General features: G+C 37.3%; 1 protein-coding gene across 7 annotated transcripts in view; it reads left to right on the plus strand.

Annotated features, from left to right (window-relative positions):
• DNAlig3 (DNA ligase 3) overlaps positions 1–16,366 on the plus strand; it is a 957,513-nt gene extending 941,147 nt beyond the window's left edge. For all 7 annotated transcript variants that reach the window (XM_067142216.2, XM_067142215.2, XM_067142218.2 and 4 more), the window contains one exon: positions 16,176–16,366. In XM_067142216.2, the coding sequence (XP_066998317.2) occupies positions 16,176–16,301 (126 nt within the window). In that variant the 3' untranslated portion in view covers positions 16,302–16,366. The remainder of the gene's footprint in view (positions 1–16,175) is intronic.
• Positions 16,367–18,767: the final 2,401 nt, after the last annotated feature.

Below are 18,767 nucleotides of genomic sequence, written 5' to 3' on the forward strand. Positions count from 1 at the left end.
GGTCCCTGTCTGAACTTAGCCATTCTTTCACACCGGCGATGGAATGGTACTAGTAAATAACGTCGGAAAAGGTTAGGGCGTCCCCTGATTAAAGTGACGTGCAGTTCTCAAGGTACTGGGGGAACTGTGAGAAATGGGCGACCAGTAACCAACATGACAGGAAAGGCGGAGGAAGTAGTAGACTTCATGGAGAAGGAGAAGGTGGAAATGATGGGACTGAGTGAAGTGAAATGGTAAGGTAACGGAAGGAAGAAATTGAGGAAAGGATACACATTATACTGGAGTGGTGGCCAACAGGCAATAAACGGAGTGGGACTAATCATTTCAAAGCAATTGGAGGAGTATGTTGAAGTGGTAGAATGTGTGAGTGACAGAATAATGAAGATTAGACTAAAGATGAAGAATGAGGTGATGGACTTCATACAAGTGTATGCACCACAGATGGGAAACAGGGAAGAAGATATTGAAGGATTCTTGGAGTAAGTAGAAAGAGAAATTTCAGGTGTGGAAGTGGTTATCATGGGAGGAATGAATGCACAGGTCGGAAACGAGAGACTAGGAAAGGAAGCAGTCATTGGATGTGGGAAAAAGAATCGGGAAGGAGAGGAACTAGTGGACTTCACTGAAAGGAGGGGAATACAGCAGGAAAATTAAGCGATATGGGTGGGGTGACTGAACAAGAAAATCAGTAATTGACTACTTTTTGGTGGAAAGGACAAATCGTAGGAAGTTGATGGATGTGACAGCTTTACCAGGAGAAGCATTGATGGGGACCATAGAGTTGTGGTGGCAAAATTACTCTTGGGAAAAGTGGAAAAACTAAAAGAGATAAGAGAAAACAAAAATAAAAGGATGGAAATTGAAAGACAAAAATGTACAGGAAGATTTTCAGGAGGGATTGAAGCAATAAATCCCAGTTATTGAAGAGGAAAATGTAGAAGAGGAGTGGGCCAATTTTAAAAAGGCATTTGCCAGTGCAGCAGAGAGTGCTTGTGGCAGGGCATCTACAAGAGTGAAAGGAAAGGAGACACTGTGGTGAAATGAGGAAGTGAGGAAAGTGGTGAAAGAAAACAAGACAGCCTGGCAAGAATGGAACCGAGAACAAAGAGAAGAAAGCAAAATGAAGTATCTCAACAGTAAACGGGGATGTAAGAAGGTGGTAGGAGAAGAAAAGAAGAAGAGTTGGGAAGAATTTACACAAAAAATGGGAGTGGATGTAAGTGGCAGTAAAAGGGTGCTGTATGGACTTGTATGAAGTAAGAGGACAGAAAGAGTTATCACAAAGCTAGTGAAAAAGGAAGATGGGGAATTGTTAACACACCCAGAAGAGATAAAGAGAAGATGGAAGGAGTATTTTTTATGTGAACAATTGTACAGGGGAGATAGGAGCAATACAGTGTGAGAACTCAACAACAGAGGATGATATAACAACGCGAGAGGTAGAGTTAGCGGTACAAGAGATGAAGATGGGAAAAGCAACAGGGACAGATGAAATCAGTGTGGAAATGCTAAAGGCTGCTGGACCTGTTGGTATGCAATGGTTGTACCGACCACTAAAGTGTATGTGGAAATACAAATGTGTACCAAAGACTGGAAAAAAGGGATAATAATACCAGTGTTTAAGGAAGGGGACAATAAAGTTTGTGGTAACTATAGAGGGATCAGACTTATATCACAGGTAGTTAAAATACTGAAAAGGATATTAGAAAGAGGAATGAGAAGGAAGATTGAAGGAGAGTTACAGGAGGAACAATATGGCTTCAGGAGTGGAAGATCTACAGTGGACCCATTCTTTGGCATGAGACAGCTGAAGGAAAAGAACTAGGAATATGAAAAGGATCTGGTCATGACTTTTATAGATATAGAAAAGGCATATGATAGTGTCCCCAGAGAGAAGGTTTGGGAAACCATGGTTAAAAGAGACTCAGAAGAGAAATGTTAGAAATGGTGCAAGCAATGTTAGCAGGGTACTGACCCCAGTTGGAAAGACAATGGTTTAGGAGTAAGACTGGACTAAGATAGCGGAGTGTGCTGTCACCACTTTTGTTTATCATTGGCATGGACGAAATTGTAAAGGCAGCAAAGGAAGCCTATGGAGATAAAGAGATGAAGATACTGCTATTTGCAGATGATGTTGTGATCTGGGGAAAGGACAGCAACAACTATATGTACTGAATGAAAAACTGAGAAGTGAATGAATGAATGAAAAATGAAAATCAGTACAGAGAAAAGCAAGACTATGGTGATGTTGAGAGGCGAAAGGCAAGGAAAGGGCACTGTGAAAACTGGAAGTCAGAGTCTGGAAATTGTGGACAGCTTAAATACCTAGGAAGTGAATTAATGTGAAAGGCTTAATAACAGTATTTGACAACAAATCCCAACAAGGGAAACAAGTTCACATTGTACTAAAACTTAGGTTGAATATGAATTAAGGAAGCTAAATCTTGCAAGACCAAGGGTACAAAACAGAGGGTAATCAAACTCTCAACTTTAAATGTCACAAACTTTTAGGAGTCTTGACCACGAACTTAAACTGAATGGGCCACGAATTCACATCACGATACCTCTTCTAATACTTAAAAACTCAGCGGCTTTTGCTCCACTTGACTCTCACTGCATTTACTCAATAGGGAAGCCACAGCACATTGTGCGGATCGGAAAGATCCTGAAACCAAAAAAAGAAAAAAAAAAGAAGCCGACGCTCACACCAGACAGCCAAAAAAAGGTGGGGGGGGGGGGGCTGTAGCGGCTCATGGGTACGTGCATACACAAAAATAATAATAATAATAATAATAATAATAAAATGAATTAGAAAAATAAACAATGTAGCGGTGGCTTCACATCTTGGCTGGGAATTGAGACAGTTATCAAAATATGCAAAATTAAACCATACGCATGCTAAACATAACTTACAGGTCTAACGACATCCTAACTGGTGTAAAACCTTCAATTATTATGTTTAATATATTTTATTAAATGCTAAATTATCTTTCATTACATGTTAAACATGACTAATACATGGTTTCCCTGTAAATATGTATTATAAAATTTATATAACCTCAAATATGCATTGTGTATAAGTTTAACCTCAAAATCAGTATCGTCAAAAGCAGTAGAAAACTCTTTTTTTGCTAGTTGCTTTACGTCGCACCGACACAGATAGGTCTTATGGCGACGATAGGACTGGAAAGGGCTAGGAGTGGGAAGGAAGCGGCCGTGGCCTTCATTAAGGTACAGCCCCAGCATTTGCCTGGTGTGAAAATGGGAAACCACGGAAAACCATTTTCAGGGCTACCAACAGTGGGGTTCGAACCTACTATCTCCCAAATACTGGATACTGACCGCACTTAAGCGACTGCAGCTATCGAGCTCTGTGTAAAAAACTCTGTAATGTTTGTATATTAGATTTATTCTACTGTAGTTCGGTATATATGAAAGCTTCTGGAAACTTACTGTAAGGTTTATTATCCAGATGCATGTAGATACATTAGGAATGTTGTAGAGATTTCCATGTGTATTGGTAAACTGTAAGGAAAGTTCTAGCTGGATCCATTACTGGAGTACTCCATTCGACTAGCTGGTCGATCGATGTTTCGAGTGTGTTCTATTAGTGTTGTAAGAACCCTTCCAGAAATCAATCATTCTGGATGGTTGATCGAACAGTATATATATCGAGCCATCAGTCAGTGAGTCAGTCAGGTTGGACTCGAAGGCAAATGTTGGGCTCAGAGTGACTGTTGGGCTCCAAGGTCGATGAATTCAAGAGAGTGTATGTTATATTGCACGAGTCAGTGTTGTTGATATCTGTACTTGTCAGAATCGACTTCAGGGTACTCCGCTATTAAGTGTTGTAGTGTCACTTGCTAGTGTGTATAATTGTATGTTGTGAATTACAGTGACAATAAAGTAATTTAAATAAGGAAGTGAACGTGTTCTCATGTGATATTTATTTGCATCAAATAAAATCGCGTTTGAGAACGATAACAAACGACAAGTACGGAAGGACGTGGAAGGTGGAAGGAGCCCTATCGAGGTCCGTGGGAAAGTATGACGTTATGGGGAAGAAAAGGTTCTAGTTAATCACCCTCATACTATTAATTATCAATAAAATAAAAAAGGGTTTACAAAATTAAAACAAAGCACACAAATGACAATAGTAGATGACAATTTAGAACACTTAAATCAAAAGATATTTAGATAAACTATTAAACCAAAACCCTAATCTTATCGAGCTCTTCGGACAACAAGAAATGAACTTTAACATAAAAGTTGACCCAGAGTAAATTGAGGCATCCTCGAAAGAAATAAAAAATTAATGTGATGTACAATACGCTATTCAAAAAGGAAAGTTACATTTACTCTTAATTACAAAGTACTAAGCCTGAAAAGAGGTTTGCCTCGAAAGCACAAAAGCTGTTTCGACTGTCCACCGAAGCGCAGTCATTGGAAGCTCAAAAATAGGTGAATGTGGAAATCTAGAGGAAAAAACTGACACACAAAATGAAATTTTACATTACCATGGAGATTTACATTAAATGAGAAAAGGCCGAAACACAAGAACGAATATAAATTAATGAAAAGGCAATAACATAGCGCTTACCATAAGAGACCGGGGACCCCGAGACGCGGTAGATCCTGAGCGCGTGTACTCGTGAGGACTTTCAGATGGAAAAGAAGCAGACAGTAGACTTAGCTCTCATGAGGAGCCCAAAACCGGAAATGATGCGATTACAAATAGCCAATAAAAACACTCCAGATTGCCACATATACCAATTAAAAGGAACTTTGTTATTTTGGCCAATCACAAGGAGCTTCTAGAACCATCTTTTCTGCTGAAACTGCATATTAGCAGATATTAAGACACGACTGGAAAAGGCCACTTACACGTGGCACACCCTGCCTCGCAAGTTATGTATCAAAATGAGCATACCTTTATACAATTTGCTTTCAATTTTAGATGCAATTTTCATCAGGAAATTTCAGTTACAATAGTTAAGAATCAATATTCGGTAATGTCTTTGTTGAGAGTCCTTAAAACCTTATTCTAATTAACATTTTTCACTTGAAACACACATACAGAAAATAAACAAATTTTACCATACAAAATAATTTTCTTCTTAGTTTTCTTTCAATCTTTTAACTATTACACACAGTCAATTTTGAGGGCAAAACTAATTTACACATTTTACAACTATTACATCCTCCCCTTCCACAAACTCGAGCATAGCCACATATACCAATTAAAAGGAACTTTGTTATTTTGGCCAATCACAAGGAGCTTCTAGAACCATCTTTTCTGCTGAAACTGCATATTAGCAGATATTAAGACACGACTGGAAAAGGCCACTTACACGTGGCACACCCTGCCTCGCAAGTTATGTATCAAAATGAGCATACCTTTATACAATTTGCTTTCAATTTTAGATGCAATTTTCATCAGGAAATTTCAGTTACAATAGTTAAGAATCAATATTCGGTAATGTCTTTGTTGAGAGTCCTTAAAACCTTATTCTAATTAACATTTTTCACTTGAAACACACATACAGAAAATAAACAAATTTTACCATACAAAATAATTTTCTTCTTAGTTTTCTTTCAATCTTTTAACTATTACACACAGTCAATTTTGAGGGCAAAACTAATTTACACATTTTACAACTATTACATCCTCCCCTTCCACAAACTCGAGCATAGCTCAAAACAAATAACTTTCTTCAAACAGTTCGACAGTCACTTTACTGGCAGTCCCTGTTGCCTTACGTTGAATATTTAAAAAAAAAAAGGTCATTACATTAAAGGTCCTTCATAAACTTGAGATATTCCTAGAGTTACATATAAATACAACATAGCAAAATACAACCCTGTGAAAATATATTTACAATCTTCAACTTTTATGTCCACTGAATCTTATGTATTATTCTTCGCTTCCACAATCAGTCAGTAACGCAGATCCCATTCACTTTCTGTAAGAAGGCATCCATTACCTCCTTCATAACAAAGTTTAAAATGAGTAGATCTTGCATTAGTTTTCACTCTAGTTACATTATTGAAGTCGCCTTACTTGACTGCTGGTTATCTTTGACTACGTGGCTGCCGACACGGCCGTTTGCCACCAGCCTCCATACAAGTTCAGTCCAAACGTGTGTGATAGTACATATATCACACCCTCACATTATGGTAGAAGTGAGAGATATTATTGTCAGTATTCGTTTTATTATTATTATTATTATTGTTGTTATTATTATTATTATTATTATTATTATTATTATTATTATTATTATCTGTATTTCAGTTGTATATTTTGTCATTAATATTTGTAAGCTGGGAGGTCTCCATATGTGGTATGAGTAATTTGTTTTGTACAACGGCTGGGAAAAATTGTTATATTGAACTTCGCAACTTTGCATGAGTCATGTGTATATCCCAGTGTTTGATGTGATGGACTTCTTGTTGTAGTTGGGAAGTTCTATGAATAATCTGAATAGCCCAGAATCACATGAGTTTGTTGATGTTGTAGTCAGAAATCTTCGATGAGTCATGTGAAACACCCCAGAGTTTGTTATTTTCTTGGGACCAAGAAGATGTTCACGGCATGGTCATGATTGGCTGGCCAGGATCAATCTAGGTGTATCATGTCAGAGGAAGGGGAATGCTGATGTCTATTTAGCATGCGATCAAACGGCGGGAAGAAACAGACACTGTACAAGAAGGAAGTAGTGCAAACACAGACTGTACGGGAATGAAGTAGTGCTGACACACGATGCGGGAGTGAAACTGGATATACGGTACTGGAGTGACACTGCTGCAATACAATGCACCGGACTTCAAATGTTCGTGGAACGTAGTCTTTTATGTTCGTGGAAAGTGGCTGATCTACAACTGTGGAGTGCTTAGGCATTGAGTATTGTATCACTTTGTGGCGGCCTGGTATTACATGTTGTTGAAAGCTGGGAGGTGCTCTATCTCAGACTTTCCATAATTTATGTTCAGGAACGACAAGCGTGTGTTGTTCACATGTATATATCTTTACAACAAGTGTTAAAGTCAGTGAACACAGTACTTTGAGGTACAGTATCTGTGTGATATTATAATTGCCGATTATGAGAATCGGCAAGTCGTGTTGATACAGAGACAGTGAAGGGTACTTATCTACATATATGTACATTGTTCAACGGACTGACCGCAAATGGTGGCTTAGTTCTCGCTTTCGTTTTCCCACTGTTTTCATTATTGTTGTTTTTGTAAATGTGGAGTCTTCCAGTAATGTTTTGTATGTGTTTTATACATATATTGTGGTGTGTTGATGAGCTCATGCACGGATTTTACTGAGAATATAGTTGGATATTTTAGAATCAGTGGAGTTATTGATGAACCTAGGTGCAGTTCCTCCCTATTTAGTCGTTTTCAGAAGGTTAGGTAAGGCCTGAAGCAGATGTACCAGTACGCAGCATTATGTACACGCCCTGGGAGATAAAGAATTATCATGCTCTATCTAAATTCGATGGATCCATTCTGGTGAACTCTGGTGCCCATACTACGGACATTTCAATTAATTATTTTTATTAATTTAATTTATTTCAGATATTTTATTTATTTATGTATTTTTATTTATGATATTTTATTGTTGTTTATTAATATTAAAACAGTTACACGTGGTCACCAGACAAGTAGTAGCGCAGCTCATCCATATCTTGAGCCAATAGATATCAGGCAGCGAAATGGGGCGCAGTCTAGCAAGACTGCCGCCATCTGGTCATCTGGCCGTTGGGTTGCGGTGATGGACGATAGTGCCCAATACGTACAGTGTGCCCCTCAATTAGGCACGTCAGGTTGCCATCAGGTAGAAACAGAGATTGCAGGCACTGCAACATAAATCCACACGCAGCAGACAGAGAAATACTAGAGCCAAAACCACCTCAGTGGACAAGAAGCTTCGAGTCACCCAACCGGTGTCTCAACGAACTCTATAGGGAGATCCCCTCCCACAATGACATTGGGATTCCCCAGCCCCCCAAGGCAAGGGCTAGTTAAAATTTCAAAAGAAAGAAAGCAAGCAAAGCAAATAAATATTTTCCAGAGTTTACCCTAGACCTAGAAATTACAGGAAGAAACCAAGATTTTTGTCACGAACCAAAATTAAAATAAAGGAAATTTACCAGGAAAATAAGTTTTAAAAATATATGTTACTGAGGATACAGCATGACACATTACAATTCACCCAATTCCATCACCCACCTTTCACAATCAACCCTTTCAAGCACTACAGATATGACAGGTCAGGATAAAACAGAAAATATCCGCCAAGTAATAAATTACCCAAACTAGACCTTTATTGACTGGAGTACAACACACATACAATCTTACCACTTGGGCATGTAATGTACTACCCTTATCCTTGCTAGAATTTTACTTTAAATTAAATTACTATGTGCCTTCTTAATTATCCAACATTTTTAAAAAACAAATAAATAGGAGGTAAAATTTAGAATGTTGTAAGGAAATTCAAAACAAGGAGATAGTTACATATATTACATTAGCTTACAACATTACTACATCATAGAAATCAGGTTAGTAAGTCACTATTCATTTACCGTGCCATGCACTCATTACTTGAAAATTTTAACACTGATAAAACTCACATTATGCATCACGTGTCACACCAGTCAAATTAAAATGCAATTAAGGCCAAGAATACATAATTGAAGATCCCATTAACTTTACCGATAAACAGAGTATATTCCAATGAAAAATGAAAGCAATTCAAGAGTGCACATACAGAAATCCAACTCACTAATATAATAAATAAAAGGTGCAAATACAACCTTCATACCAGGTAATATCAGATTGCAGCATGACACACCAAGACTACCAAGCCTATCTGTCCTCCAACACATGACACTACAGGAACACACACAAGACACAAATGCGATGACCCCTGAATCACGCTGCACCGACCAATGAAAAGGCGCAAAACGACCTCAATACTACCGATTCTATCACACGACAATACAAGAACACAATACACACAAACACACCAGTGTGATGACCCATACATCAAGCAGTACCCACAAAAGAAAAAAAGGGCAGAACATGACCTCAAGTACTCTTGAATCCATCACACGACAATGAGACTCTTAGAACCAATATCGTACTCCCAGGAGAGGAATGGTCTCTCAGCACCTTAAGTCCTAAGTCTCAGTACATTAATGCCTTCCTAAGGCACCGAAGACAAAACACAAATGGCATCCGTATTACAACTATTTACAAATATGGCTGGACAGATCGTTATCTGTCTCATTACAGATCTCATTATAGAATTTCGAAAATATTACTCAGTCCATAAATTTAGAAGACACAAAACTAGAAACGAACCAAAATAAACCTTTACCAACTCGTAACACCTGCATAATTTTACTACAAATTTTTATGACAAATTTAGAATAACTGAAACTCACTGTTGATGACCTGTGAAGCAACGACAGATTGAACAGAAATTAATAGCTCAGAATACTGATACTGAAATAAACATTTGAAGAAAATCTTCCTAGTAATAATTTACAATAACAATGGACATTCTCCATCTAGTCACATCATATTGGCGCAATGATTACAGAAGAATCTCATATCAGATGCACATCAGATTTCAAAAATGTCTCGAGCACAAGTGCAGATCCATAACCCATTAAAATTTGCCATTACGGCCTCAGCCTACGCTGGTCTATAAACATGGTGAGCCCGTTTCACCCTATGAGACTACCCCAGTCCTCATAGAACCCTCCCTAGCAAGTATAGGAATACACGGGTAAATAAATATACAAGACAAGGAAACAGACACTTACACGCTGGAAACGCTAATAGAAGATGTAGGAAAATTTTCAAACAGGTTAAGAGACCCCATAATATCCAATCTGATTGCAGAATTTAGTAACTGGCTGGGAACTGCCCCAAATAGTCCCATACCTACTTGGAAACTAACCCAGGTACAGTAGAAGACCGAACACAGCACATGTCTATGACCAGAAATTTACATATACACTGAGCCAAAATACGACGTAACAGGTAATTTTAAAAGATCATTCACTAGGAAGAATACCAAAGAAAACACAGCAGGTGACAAGAAACAAAATTTGAAAATAATTAGCCAAAACACCAAATTTATTAAAGAGAAAACACCCAAAAGACCGACGAAAAATTACGAACTTTGACCTCAAAAATTATTGCCAAAAATTTACGAAAACAGATGTTTCAGAGAAATCTAACGAGACTGCATGCCAAAACTTATTAACCCAAACACGATGATTAGTACGACAATCAACACTACAATTTACGTCATCTGGAAGAAGAACAAGAAGATTAAGACACGAGTAACTTTTAAAGATGTAAAATGTGCGCACAAACTCAGGGTAAGTCAGTAATCGGCTGTCTCCAACAGACACGTACATCAAGTGTTCAGAAGATAAGGAAAGTCACACGAGGAGTACAGCACTTAGCATAATTTCATGACATACCGGTAGTTCAAAGCAACAGGTGATCACACAGATGTTACGATCGGAATACGGATCGAAGAAACTAAGTTAATGAACACATTGAAATTTATAACCGAAGACTTACAGAATTCGAACACGGCACACGCAGTGTGATGATATAGCTTAGAAGAAAAAACATGTGGTCAGCAGAAGGCTTGCCACAAAAGAACTTAGTGAAAATTGACAATAAAACTGAAAGAATTTGTTATAGATAGTGACTTACCCTTTTCTCCAACCGTTAATTACAGGGAGAAACAAAGCAACACAGGCAGCACATCGAATAACACATTCGACTGCCTCATCCAGAAATAATAGGCAGCTCCTTCGTGATGTCTTGAACTCGGTCAAGAATCATGAAAAACAAATAAACACGGATTAAGGATGCGCACGTAACAATTACATTCTATAAAAGAAACATTTCATAAACTAAATTTACACTTCTCACCATTTACAACAACAGTCAATAAATATAGTGAGGAAAATATTCAAATTTACAAATTTTAGCAGAGAACGATTATCTTCAACCTCCCCTTCTTCCATAATGCACGCTCTGATACCAGTGTAGCGGCTCGTGGGGTACGCGCTTACACAAAAATAATAATCATAAAATGAATTAGAAAAATAAACAATGTAGCGGCAGATTCGCATCTTGGCTGAGAAATGAGATGGTTAACTTATCAAAATATGCAAAATCAAGCCATGCGCTAGGTAAACATAACTTACAGGTCTAACAAACGACAACTACGGAAGGACATGGAAGATGGAAGGAGCCCTTTTGAGGTCCGTGGGAAAGTATGATGTTATGGGGAAGAAAAGTTTCTTGGTAATCACCCTCACACTATGAATTATTAATAAAATAAGGGGTTTACAAAATCAAAACAAAGCAGACAAATGACATTAGTAGGTGACAATTTAGAACACTTTAATCAAAAGATATTTAGATAAACTATTAAACCAAAACCCTAATCTTATCAAGCTCTTCGGACAACAAGAAATTAACTTTAACGTAAGAGTTGACCCACAGTAAATTGAGGCATCCTCAAAAGAAATAAAAAATTAATGTGATGTACAATACGCTATTCAAGAAGGAAAGTTACATTTACTCTTAATTACAAAGTACTAAGCCTGAAAAGAGGTTTGCCTCGAAAGCACAAAAGCTGTTTCGACTGTCCACCGAAGCGCAGTCATTGGAAGCTCAAAAATAGGTGAATGTGGAAATCTAGAGGAAAAAACTGACACACAAAATGAAATTTTACATTACCATGGAGATTTACATTAAATGAGAAAAGGCCGAAACACAAAAACGAATATAAATTAATGAAAAGGCAATAACATAGCGCTTACCATAAGAGACCGGGGACCCCGAGACGCGGTAGATCCTGAGCGCGTGTACTCGTGAGGACTTTCAGATGGAAAAGAAGCAGACAGTAGACTTAGCTCTCATGAGGAGCCCAAAACCGGAAATGATGCGATTACAAATAGCCAATAAAAACACTCCAGATTGCCACATTTACCAATTTAAAATGCCAATATACTGACCAATAAGGAACTTTGTTATTTTGACCAATCGCAAGGAGCTTCTACAACAATCTTTTCTGCTGAACCCGCATATTAGTGGATATTAAGACACGACAGGAAAAGGCCACTTACATGTGGCACACCCTGCCTTGCCAGTTCTGTATCAAAATGAGAATACCTTTATACAATTTGTTTTCAGTCTAACCTAGTCAGCGTTCGGTGACAGACGTGCTGAGTGAGGTGCCGGTAGAGCCGGTGTGGAGTGTGACCGGTGAGTGGAAAAGTAAGACGGGAGGGAAGAGGAAGATGACTGGTGTGGATCAATATCGTGCAGCTATTGTAAGATGGCAGGGGAGATGGAAAAAGGAAACAGTTAGAAATAAAGGAGGTAAAGTGGAAACAAGAATGATGGGCGAGATGATGGCAGCGGTGATTATGGTACTGTTAGCCAAAGGAGGTGTGGAGGTGAACCCCGGCCCGACTTCCAGTGGCAACATGAACTGGGAAGACGTGGAGGTCATAAGAAGAGTGGTGAATGGAGTTGTGGAAGAAGCATGTCCATTTGAGCAGATTAAAAATATGATGAAAGAACAAATGAAGGAATTTGAACATATGAGGCGTTGGATACAGGGAAAAACAGATAAGACAATGAACAAAGTGGAAAACAGAGAGAGAGAGAAATGATATCACCAAAGGCAAAAATAAAGGAGATGGATGAAGAGGTGGTGAAACTGAAAGCAGAAATTGAAGACAGCAACCGAGAATGCAGGAAGAAATGCTTATTTATATATAGAGTGCCAGAAGACAAAGGGGAAGACAAAGTGCTGACAACCTACAAAGTTGTGGAAGTTATTCAGAAAATGATGAAAATTAACTTTAGTGAAGTTGATATTGATGATGTGGAAAGGATAGATAAAAAACGGGGTGATAGGCCGATAAAACTGAAGTTGTTTTCCACCCTGATGGCGGAAATAGTGATAAGAGGCGCAGATAATATACGTAGCACAAAAATTTGGATTAAAGGAGACATGGGAAGAGAAGGGGTAAAGAATATAAACACGCTGAAAAACATTTAGTCAGGGCTAAAATACAAGGGTTAAGAGCCTACATTAAGGGTCAACAACTAGTAGTATCCAACGGACGATGGACCAGAGTGTGGACAGCGAAGAAATTACAGGAAATGGAAGAGAATAGGAAGGACAAAGGGGTAGTGGGGAAGAGAGTGGAAGAAAGGCAAGTCAGAGACAGTAAAGTGGGTGAAGATGGACCTGGAGATAAAGAAAGAACCAAAGAAAATAAGACACTGGACTCAAGCTCGCAGCAAGAAGAAATTAACTTGACAGATGCTATTTTCAAATCGATCGAAGAAGGAGCCAGAGAGGTAACAGCGGAGATGAGGATGGTAATAAGGAAGGAAACCAGCGAGACAAGGGCATTTATTAAGGAGCTGAGGACGAAGGACTGTGGGAGAGAAGAAAGGAAGATACAGGAAGTGATTGTGGGGGCGGAAACACAAAATGTGACAAGAGCACACAAAGGAAGTGAAAATACGGCTGGGAGGCAGGAAGAAGAACCAAGAGGTACCCTGGCGAAAGGGAGAAGTTTGAGCCTAAGGGAGATATGGGGTAAGAAGAACAAATTGGACGAAGGCATAGTGACAAGAAGCAAATAAGGCAATTTGCAGTAGAAAGTAAATTGGTGTACACATGAGAATAGCGGAGTTTGTGTGTTATCGTAACTGTGACAAGAATGATTAACTAGTTAAATTCGTAGGCGGTAAAGTGTGCAGTGAATGAGGAAGAGAGTGATTGTAAATTGGATAGGTGTTAAGGATAAAGCTAATATGTGGAGATGGTTGGTATATGAGCTGAGGGTCCAAGTTAATGGTGAGTGAATTTGGTTTCAGTTAATGTGGTGATCAGTCTGGATTTTAAAGATAATAAATATAGTGAGACAGTAGAGTTCAAATAGTGGTCAACAGTAACGAAACGTAAGGTGAAAAATTGCACACCGGCACTACAGTGGAGGAAATATGAAGCCAGGTTTGCAACTTAAGTATAAAACCAGAGAGGTCAGTGTTCAAGAAAGAATATGCTGAGTGCGAACCCGGCCGGAAGTGATATACTCTTTGTTTAAAGTGCAGATGCAAATCTGACACAACATCATGCTCTACATAGCAATATGTTACCAGTTTAGCTTCTCATTGCCATACTGTCATACTGTCTTGTTTAAAGTGCAGATGCAAATCTGACACAACGTAGCAATATGTTACCAGTTTAGTTTTTCATTGCCATACTGCCATACTGTCTTATACTAGGGACAACAGACTATTCTGCCTCGTTGCCATTTGATTACTATTATTTATATCAGTATGGCTTTTTTCCTTGCTTTGGTGTCAGATATGTTTATTTTACAGGAATTATTATTTGTGTATGCTAGATTAAGCTGCCTAGGTTGGGCATTATTATTTTTCTCCTTACTAGATCAATAAGACTTCAGTGCTGTAGATCAGAGGAAAATAAAGGCATTTACTTACTTACAATTTGTTTTCAATTTTAGATGCAATTTACAACAGGAAATTTCAGTTACAATAATTAAGAATCAATATTCGGTAATTTCTTTGTTGAGAGTCCTCAAAACCTTATTCTAATTAACATTTTTCACTTAAAACACACATACAGGAAATAAACAAATGTTACCACTTTTACCAAATTTCTTCTTAGTTTTCGTTCATTCTTTTAACTATTACACACAGTCAATTTTGAGGGCAAAACTAATTTACACATTTTATAACAATTACAGGACCAAAGGTTAATAGATAGGCCGAAAACAAATGGAATAGAAAGGTGAAACCACTCTAGCAATTCCGTGACATGACTTGTCATAAAACCTAACCTGGCAGAAGGCCCGATGATACAGAGGATAAGCTGTACTACATTGGTGACTAAGGCAAAGAGGAAAGGTTAAAGATTAAATTGCAAGATATAATTTTGAGTACAGAAAAGCTTAGTCACCAGAAAGCAGACTGAATAAGGGAAATGAGGGTACCACGTACCCACAAGGGGGAATAGCACTCCATCAGCAGACAGCCTCGTAACCTACGAGGGGAACGCTCATATCATCCTGTCGCCACACACAGATATGTTCAGATATTAAGTCAAATAGCTGCCTACCTTTCTGTTGCCCCAGCCAGTCCGTTATCTCCTTAACATCGCACCATTCAAGATCCAGATAAATACATAAGGTTCAAGTTTACAGTACTTGTAGGGATAAGCTGGGTGCTGATTCGATAGTTTGAAATGAAGAGGCAGTAGTGGTAACTTAGAAACAAATGACTTATGCCATCTGTGTGCCTATCCCTAAACCAAAGCTATTTTCTACTAAGTTGAACACAATCCATGTCCCTAGGTTGCACATTAAAAGCAGTAGTGACGTGTCTTAATGAACTTTAAATTTAAGTACACCTTACTTAGTTCAGCTTATCTCCGTGAGACTTCACTTGTTTCATGCATAGGAAGGGTTGCCTACAAGTAGGGAGAGGCCATACAACAGTTGCAATAATAATAATAATAATAATAATAATAATAATAATAATAATAATAATAATAATAATAAAAGGAATATGCTGATGTTCTTTCAAAATTAAACATGTCATTTTGTTCTTAATTAAATTATGTCTTTTTCAGATTGTATTTTCTAATTTTATGTATTCTGAATTAATTCCAAATGACTGAAGAACCTCACATTTGTAGATATATTTAATTTTTTGTGTTGTAAGAAATTTTAAGTACTGTATTTCTGCTACATGTATGTTCATTGAAAAAAGAAATTACAGTATAAAAATATCTTGAAAACTTAACTAACAAATGCCTTGAACTTCCGACATTCCATGCTGAATTATTTATACTGCATTTGCTTTATATTCTTCGTTATTTTAGTCAAAATTTAAATATTCTTGATGATAGTGGGTATTGAAACAAAATGTGTGACTTTAAATTCAACTATTATTACTGGACTGAGTTTATATGATTGACATTGTCTTTGCAACTGTCTACGGTCTGAATATTGAACAATTTTTACCAAAGCTTCTTGTGTGTACATGTGTCTGATATCTATTTATTGTATTTGCAGGATGAAGTGAAGAAATGGCCAAGTTCAGCATGCCATGTCCATGTGTCATGGTTAATAGATTCTGTTAAACTTCAGAAGAAGCAGAAAGTTGAACTTTATGCTGTGACTGTTAAGGAAACAAAATAATGAACTATGTACTTAGTATTTTGCTGTACATGGGGTGTATCATCCTTTCAGAGAAATTGAATGAAATGGCAAATATTTAATGTTTTAAATTTTTTGACTTTCTTTACCTCCTTCCCATTACTGTAAACCCTGACCACTTATGGTATTTATGTGAAAGTAAGAATTGTGCAGAATGTTATGTGGGAATAAAGGAGCATGCAGTCTAAAAAGGCTCCAAAATTGAGAATATTTCTTGATTATGTGATAATGTTTTAAATGGAGAAAAACTGAATTCTTTGGTAGACTCGTAAAGATATGGACAGAATTCTTAATTTGTTAGTATTTCTTATAAATAACATTTCTCGACTGAGATTTTCTTTAAGATAGTACCAAAAATTAATTAGGATCAACCTATTCAATACAATTGAATTTCAAAAGTTAGGACTTACATCCTATTACACTAAAATTTGAAGGGACATGTTTCGCCCTTTATAAGGGCCTTTTTACACTCATACTTGAAAGACAAAAATCAGGATCCTGATTGTCATGGTAAAAAATATAAAAATGAGAGTATAAGATTGGAAATGAGTATTATACAATGTGAGAAATTGTTATGAGGTCTTAAATAATAATTTACAATTGAAACCTCATTTAAAATGTTTGCGAAGAAAAGGTTGAAGTTGGTATGATATTACACTAGTAATTTAAAAATATTTTATAAAATAGACAAACTAGACCTTATCCACATAATAACTAGAAGGTCTAAGGCTAAAGTTGCAGTATCAAAGTTCAAGTGAAATTTGGCTGAAAGCAACTTGATTTATGTGTTGAAGAGAAGGTTAGTGGACCTTAGTAGCCACTTAAGATGACACTGAAACTTTCTTGTTGAAAACTTGTGATATTAAATCGTAGTATGGTGCTGTGTAGATGATAAAGTTGGATCCATTAATCTTGTTATTTACGGTCCACTAACCTTCTATTCAACACGTAAATCAAGTTGCTTTCAGCCGAATTTCACTCGAACTTTGATACGGCAACTTTAGCCTTAGACCCTCTTAGTTATTATGTGGATAAGGCCTAGTTTGTCTATGTTATAAAATATTTTAAAATTACTAGTGTAATATCATACCAACTTCAACCTTTTCTTCGCAAACATTTTAAATGAAGTTTCAATTGTAAATTATTATTTAAATACTCATAACAATTTCTCACATTGTATAATACTCATTTCCAATCTTATATTCTCATTTTTATATTTTTTACTATGACAATCAGGATCCTGATTTTTATCCTTGAAGTATGAGTGTAAAAAGGCTGATGATGCCCTTATAAAGGGCGAAACATGTCCCTTCAAATTTTAGTGTAATAGGATGCAAGTCCTAACTTTGGAAATTCAATTGTATTGAATAGGTTGATCCTAATAAATTTTGGTAATATCTTAAACTGATGTACATTTCAATACGGACCAAACATGAAATTTGTAACATGTAATGAGATTTTCTTGTAAAATGACTGGCTGATAAGAACATTCTTGGTCTCAACAATAGGTTCATGTGTATGTATGCCAGATAATGTATTCCATATTTACAAAATTTGTATACGGTATTATCTAACGCTTTAAAAGGCCAAAGAAAATCTATCTAAATGTTGTACTTAATATTTTTAATTTTTTAAAGTTGTTTTGTACAGTATATGAATGTTTTAGCTGAAAGTTCAGAGCTGTGAGCTTGCATTCGGGAGATTGTGAATTCAAACCCCACTGTCGGTTGCCCTGAAGATCGTTTTCCGTGGTTTGCCATTTTTACACCAGGCACTGTACCTTAATTAAGGCCATGGCTGCTTCCTTCCCACTCTTAGCCCTTTCCTATCCCATCGTTGCCATAAGACCTATGAGTGTCGGTGCATGTAAAGCAACTTGTGAAAATAAAGCTCAGAAAAGAGTATTTATGTTAATCTTTAATCATATTTTGTTTGATACCTATACATGTTTTTCATAACAATGTAATTGTAATTTTTAGCACCTTCATTTTTTTTTTGCTAGTGGCTTTACGTCGCACCGACATAGATAGGTCTTATGGCAACGATGAGATAGGAAATGCCTAGGAATTGGAAGGAAGCGGTCGTGGCCTTAATTAAGGTACAACCCGAGCATTTGCCTGGTGAGAAAATGGGAAACCACGGAAGAGCATCTTCAGGACTGTCAACAGTGGGATTCGAACCCACTATCTCCTGGGTGCAAACTCACAGCTGCACGCCCCTAACCGCATGGCCAACTCACCCGATACCTTCATTATTAAATTACAAGGGGATAGTGATAGATCCATTTATCTATCATCACTAATAATCCAATAATGTATTCTGCACCTATTTGGACCCCTTCAGATCAAATGTTGGACTTTCCTGTGCCAGTATGCTTCATCTATTTAAACAAGGCTCTTCACTTCATCAGTAGGTCAGCTCTTAGGTGCTGACTCAATTTTTTCAGTG

Source organism: Anabrus simplex, chromosome 2, assembly GCF_040414725.1.
Source record: "Anabrus simplex isolate iqAnaSimp1 chromosome 2, ASM4041472v1, whole genome shotgun sequence".
In the NCBI taxonomy this organism is placed as follows: domain Eukaryota; kingdom Metazoa; phylum Arthropoda; class Insecta; order Orthoptera; family Tettigoniidae; genus Anabrus; species Anabrus simplex.